We start from the raw sequence: 18,390 nt of genomic DNA, 5'->3' as shown, positions 1-18,390 counted from the left end.
ATACGGTTGGTGTTTTTCCCAGGAAACTCTGTGGTTCTGTGGGGCTGGTTGTGGGCTTGTATGGACCCATCACAGGGCCATATATTTGACAAGACCCAGGGGTAGAAGGGAGACAGGAGGAAAGGCTGGGGAAGCTCTTTCACTTGTGACTTGAGCCCTGCTGCCTGCACGTCTGTGGCCCAGTTCTCTCTAATCAATGGGAACCACACAGCACGGAAAACTCAGCCTGGGGAAGAATATGTTCATATCTGCTGAGTCCTCATTTGTCTTTTTGATGTGAATCGTTCTATTGTTTCAGTGGTTGTTGTTTAAGGCACTCTCTGTGGATTATGATACGAGAAGCACTTGGATCAGAAATTCAAGCCTCTAGCCAAGGAGGAACCATAACACCAAGTGATGAGCCAAATGTTGGTAGATTGTGTCTGGTGTTGGTAAGTTAACCAAAAATTGAGAGTTGCATTTGCAGTGAAGGGTAAATATAGCTCTTGGAAAACACCTCTTATAACATTAAATCAATGCTACACTCTCTAATGTGTAAAAAGAGAAGTTAGCACTTTACAATCAAGGGCTGCAGTGTAGGAAACAGAGCGATCTGTTGCACGAAACAGTAACACTGGCCTCCTGATGATCTTCCTGGAAAATTCTGTTAACCTACTGGTAGATGGCCAAGCTTCAGTGCAAGTAGACCAGAAAAACCAAAATTGAAGCTTATAACAATCAGTAAAGTCAATGAGGAACGTTTCCTGCATGAAGCAGTTCACTTTAATCTGATATTTGGCAGAGAAAACAAATATAAGAGCAAAAATCCTACAGTCACTTAACTGAAAGATTAAATCAGGCTTGCATGAATCAAGCTTTTCTTGACCCAAAGCTACTGAAAATCATTAGTTTGTGAGAGTGACGATCGACTGGATAATTAGTTATTAAGAAAGTAACAGCTGCCTAACGTAAGGCAAATGACTAGAATTGCATTTTATCAAGAAGTACTTCCCATCAAGGAATTTATTTTATTTAAAATTGTTTTTACACTGTAAGTAATCAAACTTGAGCACTTTAGCTGAAAAATGATGTGAACGAGTCACTTCAGATGACTGATTTCACTCACTGTTGGACTGTCAGACTTTAAATTTTCACTGCAACTCCATTGTGCCCCCCTGTGGTCTCACTGTGTTCATTTTGAAGTGCGGGTGGCCCCGAGCGGCAATGAACCCCAAACCCTGGCAGCAGCAGTGCCACACTCTTCTAATTAGGCAATGCACATTACATTTTCCTTTCTGAAAGCTTTTAAATTTATTTCATGATTGATTGCCTCCATTTGTTTTGGGCAGCCAGCAGCAGCCACGAAGAACATGCCAAGTCGCTGATTTACAACTATGGCTTCCTGTGTTTGACGAACGATTCCACACAGACCCACCTCACAGCAAAACCAAATCTACCTGCTGCAGAAACTTTGAAACTCCCTCACAAGAATGCACACAATTTTGAACATTTGAATGTTTCCAGGCATGATTACTTTTCCCATTAGTTACACTTGAGTGTATGCCGAGTTAGATTTTTCTGCACGAGCCTATCAAAACGATGATGTGCATGAAATCCTGTTCGTAGTAAGTAGTAGTAGTAAGTAAATGCAGCGTGACTTGGAAGAGGAGCTGCCTCTCATTTGTCAAGTTCACTGGATTTGACAATGAAATGTCTGATAGAACGAGCGAGTAAAATGTTTAGTTCAGGGGACATAACAAGGTCATGGCAAACCTTCTCTATCAGTTCGTAGCTCTCCTCCAGTTTCAGGGCTCTGTTCTGCAGGGAGGTGCAGGCTCTGTGGTGGATCTCCTGCCACTGCTGATAGGACGACTCGCTGATGTCTGCCACCGCAAAGCACAGGGTGCGTAGCCCTGGAAGATTAAAAAGAGCATCGCAACACTTGGGTCAAAAGTCATGACTTCTGACTAGTTAGCATTTACAAACCTTGCTTGTTAACTAGACTGAGCTCTGCATGTCAGTCAGATGCATCTATGCAGGGTAAGTGTTGCTGACGTCCTCACTGTGCAGGTCAAGTAAATTAAATCATCAGTCCTGATCTTTTGAAAGAATTTGTGGGTGGTTGCCATGTAGAACATTACACAGATTAACTACTACCACCATGAAACTACAGTGTTACGGTGCTGTATTCTATTATTTGGGGATGGGTGTGTACTTGTCTATACATATTTAGGTTGTTGTATATATTAATTGTGAAGGATATTGTACTTTTATGCTATTTTCAGGATGCCTCTTTGAATACTTGGCCAGGAATAACAGATTGAATTTGGTTATCTACAATAAATCTATTTAAATCATCTCTTTTTTTCTTGTTTTTAATTTTAAAAAAAAGTCCCTGACAAATAAACAAAAATCAACGAAAATCATGGCTAACATAATAACTACATATCATAAAGTTTATAGTTAGTTCATTACTAATGCAGCTGAACCAACCAAACAAGGCATTCAATATATCCTCCACATATCTAGTCCTCAAAGCCGCTTAAATGGAAAAATTCTAAAACTATTTGACCAGCCAGGATTTCAGTAGCACATACATAATATACGTGCACTGTGTCACTATATTGGTTTTCTAGTTCATCTGAATATAAATAAGTTGAAAGTCCAAATTTCAAACAAAACTGATAAATTCTTCCATAATGCTAAAATCATTTAATGCAGTCATGGTTATTTCTCTGGAACGCCTAAGGATGTTGCCTTTTCAGCTCATACCTCTTCACAGTGACTGAAGATCTTCACAGTCTGTCCTGAATGCTATATTTAGCCAAGATCAAATATTCCAAATGACATCATTTTCCTGGTGTCTCACAAGGGGGCAGTATGAACAAGAACAAGAAGAAAGTGGTGTCGTTTCCTTCACCTCCACTGCCTCATGCTAATATTCCTGAAATGACTCACTAACTGTTCACTAAATAGTGACACAGGAGGAAAACCTCTTAGAGGGACAAAACTTGTTCTGTTCCGTCAACAGAGAATCAGGTTGACGATTATGACCAGAAATAAACAAGAAATGCAGATACAGTATGGTGGAAGCATTCTAAATGATGCTTTCGTTTTGGCAGACAGGGGGCGATGTTTGTCCACTCACCCTCAGTGGCAAACTGCTCCAGGTGCTTCAACGTGATCTCTTTGTACCTCGAGCTGTCTGCCAGACGGTCATAGATCACTGTGTCCTGAGGGGAAACAAACACGCTTTGGTTACAGACACCCAGAGAGGAAAGAAAGGAACCTCCTGGACTCCTGGTGCTACTTTGCAAATGCAGTTCTCAGGCTGGATGCAGCCCTTATGAGTAGCACTTTGTGTTTCCACCAAAATACAAATGGTCTTTTAGCTATTTGTCCCAATATAATCACGTGTTTTTAACAGCAATAAATGACAAATTTATCTGAAACCGTAATGGATAAAACATTCTGCTTTGATTGTTAAGTATAATTTGCTTTCAGCAATCAAATTATGCAAATGTTCAGTGAGGTTAAAATCATACTAAAATAAAACAGTCTAAGTGAAAACACAAATATTTGGAAAATTCTACATTTCTTTCAAAACCGCTAAATTCAACATTAACGTATTTTAACATATATATTAATAATCTTAAATCCAGCAGATATAGATAAATGATAATCCTGACAAGGCTAACTATACACATAATCTACTCTCAATTACGAGCTAAGCGGAAGTCACACCAGAATATAGAGAAACATGTTCTCAGATTATAAAAATGACACAGTAAATACTGTTTTATTTTGAGTGTACGATACTGTACAAATCCAGGAGGGTCTAGATACTTGATCTAGTGTGGATGGAAGCTAGTCTGGCAGCCGATTGCCGTCATATGAAACAAAATGTTGGCGTGTCTGTTATTTTGCAGAGAGGCACATGTGTGGAGTGAAATGCGGTGATCTTGCTTTATCCTGCTGCTCGTTGAAAAGATTTCCTGACATGAACAGGAGGCAATAAGGGGAAAAGAGCGTTCGGCATTTGTGTGTGTGTGCTGCAGTGATGGTGATGGGCTGTCATGCGTTGCCATGGAGAGAGACAGACACTCACAGCTCCTTTGCAGTAGAGGCGGATCCTCCCAGATGGGGTGCGCATGATGACTGACATCCTCTTCCTCGCGCTAGGAGACAAAACGTCAAGAAAGAGAGTAAGAGAGAAGAAGAAGGTGGAATAAAGGAGAGAAAGCAAGTGAGAGAAATCACATTACAAGGTGTTACCGCCACTGCAGCAAATTATGACATACTGTTTGAGCTAGCATTAGACTGCTGAAATAAAAAAATAAAAGAGGTGGTAACAAGATGTCACACCTCAGTCACACAATTAATTAGCACAAATCACAAGGCTACAAAAAAGCTGATGTATTCTTGATAAAATACTTCTAAGGATCAAATGTATCTATGTGCATGTATAGTCCGTATGGTCAACAAACTACTAAGCATACTGAAAATAATTACCAATAAAAATAACTTATCAAAAAAGTACCTGGTAAACTCCAGCACATGAAGCAGCTCATACTTTTCCTCTGTTCCGAGCTAAATCAAAGAGACATGCAAGTTAACATAATCTAAAAAGAGACACCTCAGTCTTCTGAGACAAGTTATCTTAAGTAGCACAAGCCAACCCCACCATCCTCCACCAATCAGCCTTAATTGCACTTTAAATGTGTTTATCAGTTGCCTGCACTGAGCTGATGGAGGGAGAATAACAAGGTAAAATTCAATTAACTTCCCTAATTGTAGAGACCACCAGGTACAAGACAGAGTGATTAAGTACATGCTGAGAGCTTTAGAAGGTCTAATAAAGATTAAGAAATTAGACCAAGGTTTTGGAGACGAGATGTTCTGACCAGAAGGGGAAAAAAATGACAATGGTTGTGGCCTTTCCACCTCAGGCTCTTTGAGTGCAATCATCAGGTTAGCCAACTAAGGAAACAACAGGATGGCTGACCTCAGCTTTGGAGAGGACACACTGCATCAGCTCAAGATGTAATCACAGCAAATGTGGCATTAGTCATTTTCCATTACTGTGGCCCAAGTGAATACAAACTGATTAATGTATATTAGTTTTAGCTCAAGGTCTGTTTTGAAACATCTTGGCAAAACAACAAAAATTGTTCATTAATTACTTAATTTACTGCCTAGAGCCAATTTACTGATTGTAGAAACTGTACAACTTCATGGAAAAATAATTGGGTCTCTATAATAAGTATGTAGCTGGAACCAGCAGCTGGTTATGTTTGTTTAGCTTATCATAAAAACTGGAAAACAAGGGGGAAACAACAGGTCAAAGTAGACTCCAACGGTACAAAGAACAAAAACTTCCACAGTCTCAATCAACACATTATGTCCCCTATCTCTGTGTAATCCAATAATGAGGGTAAAGACATAACAACAGTTTTGGTTTTTATTGGGGTTCGGTGCCTGGCTGTTTCTTCATACGGTCTAATAACTTCTTGGAGTCTCTGCTGAGGGGCAAATGCTTTGGGTCACGATTTCAGAATGTAGTTTGATGCCTTTGGGTAAAACCTGGCTAGCTTGTTTCCACCCGTTTCCAGTCTTTCTTTGAGGCTAAGCTTCATACAAACTGCACAGTCATGACAGTGGCACAAATCAAAACAAGAAAGCGCACAGGTGCATTTTTTAAAATATACACGTTTGTTAAATGGCCTGAGAAAATGGCCAAAATACTCTAAGATAAAAGCAAAAGCATATTTTTTAAATATGGGACATTAGCGTAGCTCACAAAGGCAGTTCTTTATTTGAATTTAGCTCATATCCTGGTCATTATTATCACACATTCATCATTGTCTCAGACTACAGTCTTCCAAATTGTCTTTTTTTTGTGTTTGAGGTCCCACTAGACCACGATGACGGCAGGATTAAAGATAAAGTAGATCCATCTATTAGTACAACAGCTTGGATGCCTTTCATTAAACTTGTCTAGTCCAACTCACCATTTCCACAATGACGCTGTCTGGAGTTCGACCAGAAAACACAAAGCCAAGGTTTTGTGCTGCTCTCACCAGAGCTCCTTCATCTTGAAAGCAAAAAGAAAACTCAAAATGTTACAGATAAACACAAATGTACAATCACACAGACGCTCAGCATACACTATAACCTGAAATTCGAACCCGACATTCATGATAAGAACCGAGTTCCCAATTGGTGAATAAACCGAGTTCACTTTGACACATTTTCACAATGAGGGCAGCGACTGAATGCTGTGGAGCAGGTAACCTATGCTACAGCTTGGATGAGGATGCTGCAGGGCGAGAAAAAGCTCTCTACTTGTTTTTTACAGTTCACTTAACTAGCTTTCTCTCTGCAGCCATTCCCTAAACTGCCTCAAACCCCAAAGCTCCAAGAGACCGTGATTGTTCTAAGCAATCAGGCAAAAAAAGTCATCTCTCTTATGAACAGCAAAATGAAGATGAATAGCAGTGGCGTTGCAATTCTGTGAAAACATTACGGATGTGTAGTGTAGTGAAAAGCATCAGAAAACATTAACAGCTCTGATTTACATGCATTCTACTGTATACCCAAAGAGAACCTGGCAGAAACAGAAGCTTCAAATTCCATCTTTTTAGTTTTTTTCTTATGAGAACTATTTCTTTGTTTACAACTGGATCACAGATTTGTGCCTTTAAGCAGCCTGAGCTCATTACGATGGTCCTTTATTTTCAGGAAATCTACATACTGCTGCTAGAGGCAACTACTATTCATAAGGGGTCAAACCAGTGTGGATAATGCTGCATTCTTTTATAATTACAAAGGCAACTTTGTTTTTAGATTGTCTGTAGTTAATTTTCACTTTACATCATGATCATCATGGTGGCGATTTTGTAGAGTTAAAAAGAATCGTGTTGAAGGGCATGTTTCCTTGACTGACAGCTGTCCCTGTCTATTACATTCAACTGTGAATGTGATAGACTGAGGGATCACAGTGAGGCTTGAACAATCAAAGTGACATACGCCATGCATTGTGTAAACAGGAGATTTCATTTTATAATATGATTCCTTGCTGTCTTGTGCCCTCATGATTGTATAAATGTCTTTATGAAATATCGGTGCCTAGAGGCTGTTGTGGTGCATTCCGTTTGCTAAGTCACAGAGGTCACTAGATGGAAAATTAAACACTGCAACAAAGAGAAATATCAAGGACATGCAGCATCATTTATGTAAAGCACCTGGAAACAGGTCCAGTCAGAGCTGCAGCACCAGCAGTTTAAGATCTGCAGTTCCAGGCCTGCAGTTTTGAACCTGGAGGACTAGACCACTTGTTCAGCAGCAGTTTGGAATTACAAATAAACATGCCGCAGAGCAGCATCGACAAGCCAGAAATGCAGCAGCTCCTGCAGTTTTGACACTTATGCCACCTAAAGGCAACACGTATTGCAAGAGCTAATTCTCTTCTATTTGTGGCTGAAGTGTGTGTGTGTGTGTGTGTGTGTGTGTGTGTGTGTGTGTGTGTGTGTGTGTGTGTGTGTGTGTGTGTGTGTGTGTGTCTGTGTAAGGAAGAGTACTAAGACCACACTAGTAAAAGTGCACAACTTGTTGTGTTACACATCTGTACAATAACCTATCATTAAAAATCACTTCTATATCTGTACTTTACTGGTGAAATCTGACTACTATTATAGTTAAAATTGCAGAAACTATTATGTTCTTTGGTTGCAGGTTTTGTGACATACAGGAGGTGCAAATTGGCAGTAATTAAACCACTACATATATGTGGACAATGTGAAGAATGAAAAAACAGCTGCAACATGCTGCAACATCAAGCCTTGATGAACAGAAACAAAAAAGAAGACCTATTTGCGATTTGGATTTTTTTTAGGCTTCTGTTTCTCACCTTTGCACTCCTAGACTGTAGTGTGTAAGTCTGGCCAAAAATAATGTTCCCAAATTATCATGTGTGAACACACTTCATACCGTAGAGTAATACCAGCGCAGCATACTTTATATCCAGAAGCTATATTCCACTAGAAGGTGTGACATACCTGGAGATGCAGCCTGGTAGGTGATTTTTCCATCCATGCGCTCAGGGACTGCAGTGTGACAGATGGCCATCATGGTCATGAACTCCAGGATAACAGCAGCTGTAGGCTACAGGAAGTGGAAAGGGCACTTTGACTTTTAACGTTCCTTCATAAAACATGTAACAGAAGCAAAACAAGCAGAAAGACCTTGATGATAATAATGCAAGGGCAGAGAGAACTCGAGTGACAGACTATAATCAACCCACATGATTCACAGCTGATGTACATGTGACAGACAGATGGCACACGTCATCTGCTACAGCAGTCATTGCATGTATTGAGCATGCAGACGCATTTACAGATGACTCCTTTAAATGCATGTATGCACCGTTGATTTGGGTGAATTGTGTGTCTACAAGAGGTTTGCTGCATCAGGAAGGTTCAGTGTAACACCTCTCATATAACAACTAGACAATAAAACCACGTATTTTTTTTAAAAATATTGTTTAGCCACATTTTTGCTTTACAGATCACCGTCTCCATTCAGTGCTATAGTGTCTTATGCTTGCTATAAGTAAACCAGAAGACATATTGTCAATGTTTTTAAATATTTGTTGAAGAAAACTTACTTTTGCTTTCTACTTAATTAAAAATGTATAAATAAGTGTTCTCCACACCAGTCACTGATGCCTAAACATAAACCTCACTTCTCTGGTACAAGTATGTGACTGTGACATTGAGGAGTAAATATCACTGCAGAACAACTACCAACACAGTAAAATCATAATCAAAATATTGCAATGTATATAATATGGGTTCCTCAAAGGGAACATTTCTTTTTTTTTTTGTGGAGTCAACAAACTAACAAAAAAACAATACTGGACACATTTCTTCTCAACCCTTTAGTGTCTAAAGAGCCATTAAATCTCCATTTTGGTTTAAACGCCAGCCTGAGGTTTGTCACTGCCTGAAATACACATGGCTTCAGTATTCACTAGTCAGGTTTGGCCAGACAAATGACTGCTGGTAACAAGCCAAAAGGATCGCACAGAACTCGCCAGCTGCTGACAGACATTTACTCGTGCCCCTTTATCCCACACACTTGCTTCAGTTAATGAAAAAAAAGCCTAACCTATATACTGAGGGCATTTTACATTAATGAGGGGAACAGTATGACTAACTTGCCAAGGGGTAAACCCAGACAGACATCTGCTGAGGCTCTTGTCTGGGAGTGGAGGACCACCAGCGTGTAGTCAGTGACCACAGCTGAGGCAAAGATATCAGCAGCCTCCAGGGCCACAACAGGCCTGAATAATACAGCAACAATACCGACTGTAGTCCGGCTGCAAACCTTTGTTAACAATGGCCAGAATAAGCTTATTCACAATCCCAGTTTGCCATCATTGTGAGAAACCATTTATGAATACAGCCGTCACAAACCTTTAGTAACGCAGAAAATATACAACAGCTCTTACAAACATAACCTCCCATGAATAATACTATAAAGGTGTAAGATCGAGCCATGCTATGAAGTGATTGCTCCAAAGAACTCGTTTCCTTCCCCTTCTCAAACAAAAAGCGATGTACTCGACACACAGTATTATTAAATTGGTTCCTTCTGCTGACTGTGAAAACTGTGATGAATGAATGTAGGGGGAGGAGGGGTAAATCAAAGGGCCTCTTGTAAATGAAAATACACAGAGTCTATTACAGTCCAGGTGGCGGTGACAGTCCCCTCTGCCTCCTAGCAGCATGCTAATCTGGTCCAGGCTGACAGGTATCCTCTGAAGGACATATTGGTGTGTGTGTTGTAACTGTACTTCAGTTTTCGACACCACGAGTGAGGACGTTTTTCAAAGTGCAGACATTGTGTCCAGCTCTATCAGTTTAAGGGTTTAACTTTGTTTCAGGTTACAAGTAGGTTTTTGTTAGATATACATAAAGGGATGGAGTCACACATACACAGTAGCCATTTTGCCATTTTTCAACTCTGTGCTGTTTTTAGCCTGGCAACTCCACAGTGATGACAAAACTCTAGGAAGTTACAGAACTAACTGTGTCAAGCCGTGAAATAGTCAAGCCAATAACTAATTGTAAAACCACAACGTGTTGTGTTTACACTTATGTTTTCACTGTATTTTATAAAGGGAGATTAAACGGTGATGCTAGTAGGGGTCGACCAATTATTGTTCAGGTTGATTTTCAAATCTAATGTTTATTATTCTGATTATCTGTCTGTTACTCTGTTAACTGATTGTCAATAAAATATATTAATTTAAAAATGCCTCTCTCTATCTGAGCAGATGTCCCACCCACAGCACGATCTGACTGATTATACGTCACGTGTTCTAGACGATCAACGCTGAAGGAAAAATCGTAAAGAGTCTTTTTTGAGTAAACAGAAGTCCTGAAGCTTGTGGTATTTGTTATAAATTTCCACACCATGGTTTTAATTTTTACTACAAATATAGTGTATGTTGGTTCGAAATATGAATCAGCAGTCACTTTGATTACTAAAACTTGATATTGGCCCTGGGATAGACGCATCTCCCTGATGTCTTTAGTCGAAGCTAAAGTTTCCTGGTTTCATCTGCATATTAAACTTGCAGATATTAGCAAACAAATTTCCAAAAGTTTAAAACATTTCACGTTAGGGTCCAGAGAGTGCATTATGTCACTGAGGGTCCTCAAAAGAATAGAAGTACAAAAATGTGTGAGTACGCTATCCAAGAAGGTGCTAACCTAGACAGAACGTGGCTCTGATGACACAATTAGATGTGACAGCTAATACTGTGCTGCCTGCAATCACCCCCACTGACTCCTGGGTAACCTATGTCACAGCAGCAGTGACAGACATTCATCACTTCAGACGTGGCCGGTGTGGAAACAGTTGAAGGGTTAGGGCACAAAGGAGCAGAGAGCCTGGGCGAGTGAGCAAACAAACACCCACGAAAGCTGCTGGAACTCTGCAGGCGGAGAACATGTCCAGTGACTCAAGAGAACATGAAAAGCACCAGGGGGGTGTTTATTTTTGTCAGTACTGTTAATTCCCTTCTCCTGTAGTCTGCCATCCTCCCGCAACACTGTATCAACATTACTCCTACAAACAGCCTGCAGCCACGCAAAACTGTTGTTAATGATAAGGATTAGTAGTGGTTAAGTAAGAAGCGCCCTGATGGCCGTAAGTGTTTGTATGGTGAGGGCATCGGGTGTTAATTGAAATACATCGCTTAATTTAGTATCTTATGACGTTTTCTAGATTTAAAGGAATATTTCAACATTTGGGAAAATTTGCTTATTCGCCTTCTTGTTCAGATAAAAACTTAAAACTTGCTCTCATGTCTGTGAGAGTCAGTAGTCAGTTAGATGGTCTACCAGAACCTTTGCTGAATCTACACATAAACAAAATGTGACTAGGAAACCTCAACAAGGCATTAGTACAACTGCAGCCCAACAGATTAATCATGAGCAGAATCTCCACCAAGAGATGCAGAGAGACTGCGGTTTCTTAACAGCAGTTGGTTATGCACCATAATTAGCAGGGATGAGGGGCTATCAGTATGAAGCTAGAGCAGATCTTAGACAAACTCAATGTGTGAAGAGATTCTGCTGTCATAACAAAGCAAACATCACAGTGGGATTACTACTTTCCCTGGGCGGCACTACTGTACGTAATTAGATGTGACATTCTGCCTCCCCCACACTGTTCTGCAGCTGAGTTACTCAAACAACCAATCAATCAGTCTTCACCCTTTCCATTACTACAGGTGGACATTACTGCTCCCTCTTAAGTCCTGTAAACGACCACAAATGCATGTGATAGCATTTATTTAGACCGTTTTCTTGCTCAATCTCCTGAGTTTCTTATGAATCAGTGGATGAAGGGGGTCTTAATCTTGTCAGATTTTGCCTTTTGTTTATAGTGCTGTGTAAGGAAACAGTGATCCACTCCTCAGCAGGGTTTTATTCAATCTAATATTAAATGCAATTATGGTGTTTGGTCTAAATTCGTCACAACGTGACAAGATGCGTGCCATGAAACATCACAGCCGTTCTGCCATTTTTAAGACTCAACACACAAGTCAAAACAGTCAACACCTAAAATGGCAGGAAGGCATTATACAACCACACACAATTAGATTCAAAATCCTTCTTAATTTTATCCTGATTGGCACCAGTCACCACAGGTGGGCGACAGGGAACCCTGACATTACTTACATGATTGCTTTGGAGGTTTTCCAGTAAGCTCGGGTCATTAAATCCTGCCTCGTCTGAGGAGTGTGTGCTGTGCCTGGAAAGAAGAGATGGAGACATCAAACCGACAGAACACACTGGAATACATTTATAGTGCCACTGACAGCCAAGTGCAGCATGATGTCCTGACAATAAGACTATAGGCTAGTTAGGAACAAATAGTTAAGTCCCTCCCAGTCATTAAAGACTCATTTCTGTGTAGAAGTTTTTATACACGGAAATAATGTCTTCCTGCCTTAAAATGGACTAGATGCCTCTGCACACTGTTTGTTTTCTCTACAATGTGTGGTTCTATGATGTCCCTGCATCAACACCTCCTGACAGCAGTTTCAGCTCAATAACTAATCAACAACTCTGCTCAAACATTGTGAAACTATTCTGCACTCCATAATGGCAGATCATAATGCTGAACTATTTTAGATATACATGTTAGAACCAGAAACCAATTCTGACACTTCGCTGTCTACTACTCTTATGTACTACAGCCTCTTAAAGATTGCATAATTTCTATAATTTCTGTTCACATTTTTTTAAAAAATGCTTTAGTTGCCTGTGACTGTGCATCTGAGCATTACATCAAGTACAAGCACACAATATTCTTTCTATTCCTCAAGACTCATCTAGAGCTTTAACTACCTTTAATTGTCATCGTCAGTTGGTTTATTTTTACCCAATTTATTTTGTCCATAAAATCTCAGGAAAAACTGCAAAAAGAATACCCAGTACACTTTTGCAAAGGCCGCACTGACATATTTAAATTGCTGATTTCATCTGACCAAAAGTCAAGGCCCCAAAAATATTCAGTAAATTATCATAAATTAAATCATAAACACACTTGAGAAGCCAGGACCGATCACTATTTGGCAAATTGGCTTGAAGAAAATGAAAACACAAGCAGAAAAATTCACTCCGTTTAATTCATTAGATGTCTGCAAAACCTAACCAGCCCAGTCTTGAAGTCGATCATTAGAAAGATACTAATGTTCAGTTTGGATTGACACTGCCATAACTATGCAGTATATTTACTGTGCCACTGAGGTTTTAGCTTGCAATCATGCTGATGACAAACTCAGCGACACAGTCCTGTATATCTGAAGATTATTTGTAAAGGTGAGGCTGCTTTATGGACAGCACAAGGCAGTAGGTGAATTATTACGCGGTGGTCCAAAGGTAGGTCCACATCACCAATCAAAACACACTGCGGGGGTTGGCAGGTTAGCAAGGTCGATGCTTTCTGGTCATTTTTCAAACATCACCTACTGGACAGAGGTGTTGAAAATAGGGTCGCCACTGACTGTAGTTACAAATTAATTTCTTGTCAACCAAATCATCTTCAGCTCTAGATAAAACTAATTTGCACTGAGACTGGCAGCACAAACCAGATCTCAAAGTGGTAATAATACAGCCAGTGCTGTGTGCCAACAGTATTGACATTTGTTGAATGAAGTATTAACCACAGTGCAGCAGAATGCAAATGCTAGCCCCCTGGGCTTCAGTAATGTGATGTACAGTGTGACTGCTTGGGATTCTGTCCACGCTGGCACAAGTAGATCATCCTTTGAGAAAGCAGTGTCTTGAAATGGGACATTATTAGTTACCAATGCACAAAGAATCTAAGCTCACACATTTATTCATTATCCCGTTTATATATCATATTCACTCAAGTCATTTCCATAAATAATAAATGGTGTTCCCCTTTGCTTTGGAAATTAAACAATGCATGAGGAACTGCTTACAGGGACAGCAGACAGGCTGAATTTCTGGCAGCTGAAAAAGACCACATTACTCACACACTAATCAAAGCCAAGCCCTAATAAATTACTGGAAACACAATTAGTCTCTTGTACCAGAAATACTTTCTATTTTTGGCAAGAAGCAGCATAATTCAATATCTTGAAGTCCATTAGGAATATGGCAAAATCAAAAAAATACACATCTTTCATCAACAACAGAAAGTCGTGCTGAACTGGACAATTTGGATTGCAGAGGACTTTTCATTAATGAAAGAAAGGAAGTTTTTATCCCTGTAACAGTGGCTTAGGGCAGTGATTTTATACGTAGCCGGAAGCGGCTCGCTGCCTGTCCAGCAGGGATCGATTCACGATTCTGTGATAAATAGAGTCCTATAGATCAGGCAGACAGCAGCTTTGTCGGTAGCATTGGGGCTTGATAGAAATGTTACTCAGGCTGCTATTAGCAACCATAAGTCTTTCTAATCCCACAGGATATGCTGTCCCTGAGAGCCAACCAGCCAGCCGGCTAGTAATACTCCTATCTACAGCACAGAAAATAGAAGTCTGGAGGAAGAAAAATATAGGAAAAAGACAGCAACACAATTAAACAGCATGACTCGAGTCGATACTGTGTTACACCTACTGGATGCACTGGAGGTTAGGGAGATTTATCACACTTACAGGCTTTATTGAAATGTGTCATGGAGAAATTGAAAAACAAAGTCTGCATTTCTAAATGCTCCATTTACATAAACAAGGAGGGCAAATATTTTTACCGAATAGACTTTGGTTTTAAGCTTTGCATAATAAACTGTAAAATATACAGAATGCAACTGGTTCAATCATGCCTGATTTCCAAACGCATGGAAACTACTCAGGTGCTCATGTGATATATAAAAACATGAGCAAACTGGCACAAAGAATGAACATGTCATTTTTTGTCAGAAGATCTATAGCGTCAGTATTACTGTTTCTAAGCCTTGTACAGGGAAGGAAGCTCTGAGCCTTTCTCTCCAGCAGCAGTAGCGTAGATCGCCGCAATCAATTGTCTTGATGAAATTTGTGAGGCACGAGGCTGGGCGAGGACGACGGTCAGATATTGATTATCTGCCAGCACACAGAGGTCCTGTCACTATGGGAACAAGGGTGCTGGCTGTTCACAGTCAATAACCAGGGACCAGTTCCAGATTAAACCTACACTGTCCTGTTGCAGGGAAGAGGAGGAAATGATAAACTTAGAACTTTGACTCACAAGCTTTCTTTTAAGTTCACCTTTATGTAAAGAAAAACAGGCCCATGGGAATATGTCTGATTTAGTGATGGTTCTGTTTTCTTCAACCTACATAACGCACTCAATAGTTCAGTTACTCCTGTATCTCTAACCTCTCCTGTGTACAAGTAAACCATCTAAAGGTTGTTTGAGAGAGCAAAAAATAGCGACTTGCTGAGACATGCTTTCATGAGAGCTGGCAACGTCTTTTAAAGCAGCAAGACTCGACATTTTGGCATAATAGGCATTAACAAACAAGCTCCAATCCCCCATGCAAAATGGATGAGACACGCCCATGCTGTTGCTGCAGATCTAAACCCTGTAGCAGATGGATCTCAGAAGTAGGACTGTGTGCGTGAGCTCTGTGTGTGTGAGGAAGACAAAGAATAAGTGGGTGTGTAGCTACCACCTCCAAAGTTAGTTTGATGTTAACTGGGGAACAGAAGAATGCACTGCACAGCTTCAGCCTCGACACGACATACAGTAAACACTGGAAGGTTTCGTCTATCAAACCTGCTGATGAACGCGTGCCTGTTAGAAAGCCACAACACTTAAATACTGATGATTGAATGTGAAGACTGCTACAGTAATGAGCCACAAATATATACAACAAATACTGCACCATTTGTTTGAAGCTGTCCTTTCACATCAACAGTTACACACAGTGAATCAAGGGGCCACAGTCACATACAACACGTCCCAAGAGTACTGAACGCACAAAGAAAAAATAGCAAACACACACTGAGGTATTGTGCTCAAAGTCACAGTTTCCACAAGGCAAGGCAGCACTAATACATCACAGAAGCGGAGAGCGAAAAAAGACGACCATCATTTCACACCCATCATCTTACCAGTCGTCCTCTGCAAAACTACCCTCGTCAGCCTCAGGGACGTGACTGTTGGAGCGAAGGTGGAGAACAAAGAGCATCTTGTTGACAGTCTTTTTTTTTTTTTTTCAACATGTGCTGTGAATGTGCAGATGCCAGGATTAGAGTTAAAATGGGATTGTTGGTGTTAGAGTATGATAGGTCAGATGCAAGGAGGGACTTTAGTCAAGGTGTTGGGGTTAGGTTGACAGGGGTGATTACAGCAGGCCCGCTAATGTTTTATTCTCAGAAGGAATATTTTGAAGATGAAAGGTTGAAACTCACTTCATTGTCAAAACTATATACCACCAGCAGTCGGTTAGTTTAGCTGCAGAGCCACAACTTTTAATTTTTATACTTTGGGTTTAGCATGGATTAATTAAACAAAATGCATTTAACTTCTGTGGTGCTAGTCGGCTCCCTGTTGCCTCAGTATATTCTGTTATTGAAACAGTAACTATAACATTAATTGCTAATGTTTAGTGAGTGTTCCTTACAATTCTATATATACACTGGCATTTACTGTTAAGTTATTAGTAACAATGGAAATCTTTAATTGTTGTGGAATTTTATTTAAGCTGATACAATTTAATCTTCCCTTGTAATAAAGAACGATACTTAGAGCTCATTATATTGGATGCTGTTCTTTTTTTAATTTGAGTTGTGCATGATTTGTCAAATGCCAGTCCAATAACAGCCGATTTTCATTATAAAGTCCCTCAACGAAAGAATTAAATTTATCACTAAAATCCTCAATTATATCCGTACCAAACCTCGTGCGGTAAAAGCTGAAATGTGACTGACATAAACTAATTCCATATGATTTCAATTTGACTGAGGGAGAAGCAGAATTCCTCCAGAAAGCTCAGCAGACTCCTTGCTGTCCCAAAATGTTGGGACGACTACGTATTTATCAACTACGACCACAGCCAATCCAACAAAAAAAATCAAGCCAGATTTAAGCAATTCTAATAACTAATAACAATACAACAATTTTATGACAGTAGCAGAAACGTGTCAGCTGTTAGCATGCTGTGTATATTTTCATGGTTATCAATTTACGTAGACATGAAAAAAAACAGGTATAAAAACGAAATGTGGTCAGAGAGCACTCTGTTCAAAAATAAGGCACCAAGTGATTTTGACATCTCCGCTCCAAGTAACTGCAGTGCAGGATTTTGTTAACTGTGAGGAGTGTAGCCGACCAGACGATGTGCTCCACTGAACATTATAGCTCTTCATTTGATTCAGACTCAGTTTTATTCACTCTGTAGAGCCGTCTGCTCTTCTTTACCTTCAGCAAAGAAACGTTGTGATTATCTGCTTTCTGTCTGTAAGCAGACGAATATTTGACATACCAGGTACAGCTGATGTATATTTCTACTGGGAAACAGAACAATCTCAGACAAAAATCTGTTATTTAAAAAAAAAAAAAAAACACACATTTTTGTGAGTTTCGTCATTCGAGTGCATCTAAATAAAATATGCTTTCACTCTTTCCTTTTCAATTAACAACCAGGAGGATTGTGTGAGCCGTTCTAACCTAAACACTGTCTCTCCTTCAGATTTGGACTCCAATCCAGTGAAATTAATTAATGTCTACACCCTTGGGGATGGCTTTATTAATTACAGCAGCACTTAATTTGTGGTGAGGAACACATGCAGGCGGCAGTGTCAGGGGGGCTTTATGTGTGTGTGCTGGAACCAAATTACAAGTCACGCTCCAGAGTAAGTACTACGCACATGCTTGTTCATTCATTTGTATTAAAACATTCAATGTTTTTATCTCTGTTCTGTAATAATCTCTTTTTTGGCATAATATTACTCCTGCATCTAGATGTAGTGTGAGATTCTTAAAAACAGTGTTAAAAAAAACTATTCAGTTATCTTTAGTGCAGAATTTAAAGTTTAATTAAACATTATGTACCTCCTAACTACTTTTATCCATATTTCATGGTTAACCTAAGGCAAGCAGACAGCTGAAAGCATCTATGATAGAAACAAGAAAGAAGTACCAGTTATCAAACTGTATAATAATGTTCAAATAGCTTCAAGCTTATCAAGCCGTTTTCGTGATGGGTCAATGCAACAATAATACATTTGTTCTGCTCTGTTGGGGTAGTATTAAAATAATACTTTCTTCAGGAAACACTACAGGCATTTCAATTAATTTATCACAGAACAAAAACACATACCTGAGGATACAATAATGCTTGACAATTTCCTGACAAATGTAAAGAAATACTGATATA

General features: G+C 39.7%; 1 protein-coding gene across 5 annotated transcripts in view; it reads right to left on the bottom strand.

The window, feature by feature from the left end:
- atp8a1 (ATPase phospholipid transporting 8A1) overlaps nt 1–18,390 on the bottom strand; it is a 105,071-nt gene that overhangs the window by 42,869 nt on the left and 43,812 nt on the right. For 4 of the 5 annotated variants that reach the window (XR_008603771.1, XM_055016787.1, XM_055016784.1 and 1 more), the window contains exons 15-22: nt 16,124–16,168; nt 12,234–12,306; nt 8,037–8,142; nt 5,991–6,073; nt 4,520–4,569; nt 4,088–4,157; nt 3,128–3,212; nt 1,753–1,892 (exon numbers count right to left, since the gene is read on the bottom strand). Coding sequence is in view for 4 of the 5 variants with exons in the window: in XM_055016787.1 (XP_054872762.1) it covers nt 1,753–1,892; nt 3,128–3,212; nt 4,088–4,157; nt 4,520–4,569; nt 5,991–6,073; nt 8,037–8,142; nt 12,234–12,306; nt 16,124–16,168 (652 nt within the window). In the remaining variant the exon portion in view is untranslated. The remainder of the gene's footprint in view (nt 1–1,752; nt 1,893–3,127; nt 3,213–4,087; nt 4,158–4,519; nt 4,570–5,990; nt 6,074–8,036; nt 8,143–12,233; nt 12,307–16,123; nt 16,169–18,390) is intronic. The other variant, XM_055016786.1, reaches the window with a different exon arrangement.

This window comes from Amphiprion ocellaris, chromosome 13, assembly GCF_022539595.1.
Source record: "Amphiprion ocellaris isolate individual 3 ecotype Okinawa chromosome 13, ASM2253959v1, whole genome shotgun sequence".
In the NCBI taxonomy this organism is placed as follows: domain Eukaryota; kingdom Metazoa; phylum Chordata; class Actinopteri; family Pomacentridae; genus Amphiprion; species Amphiprion ocellaris.
Note: the sequence above shows the minus strand (reverse complement) of the source record. Positions and strands in the feature narration are given on the sequence as shown.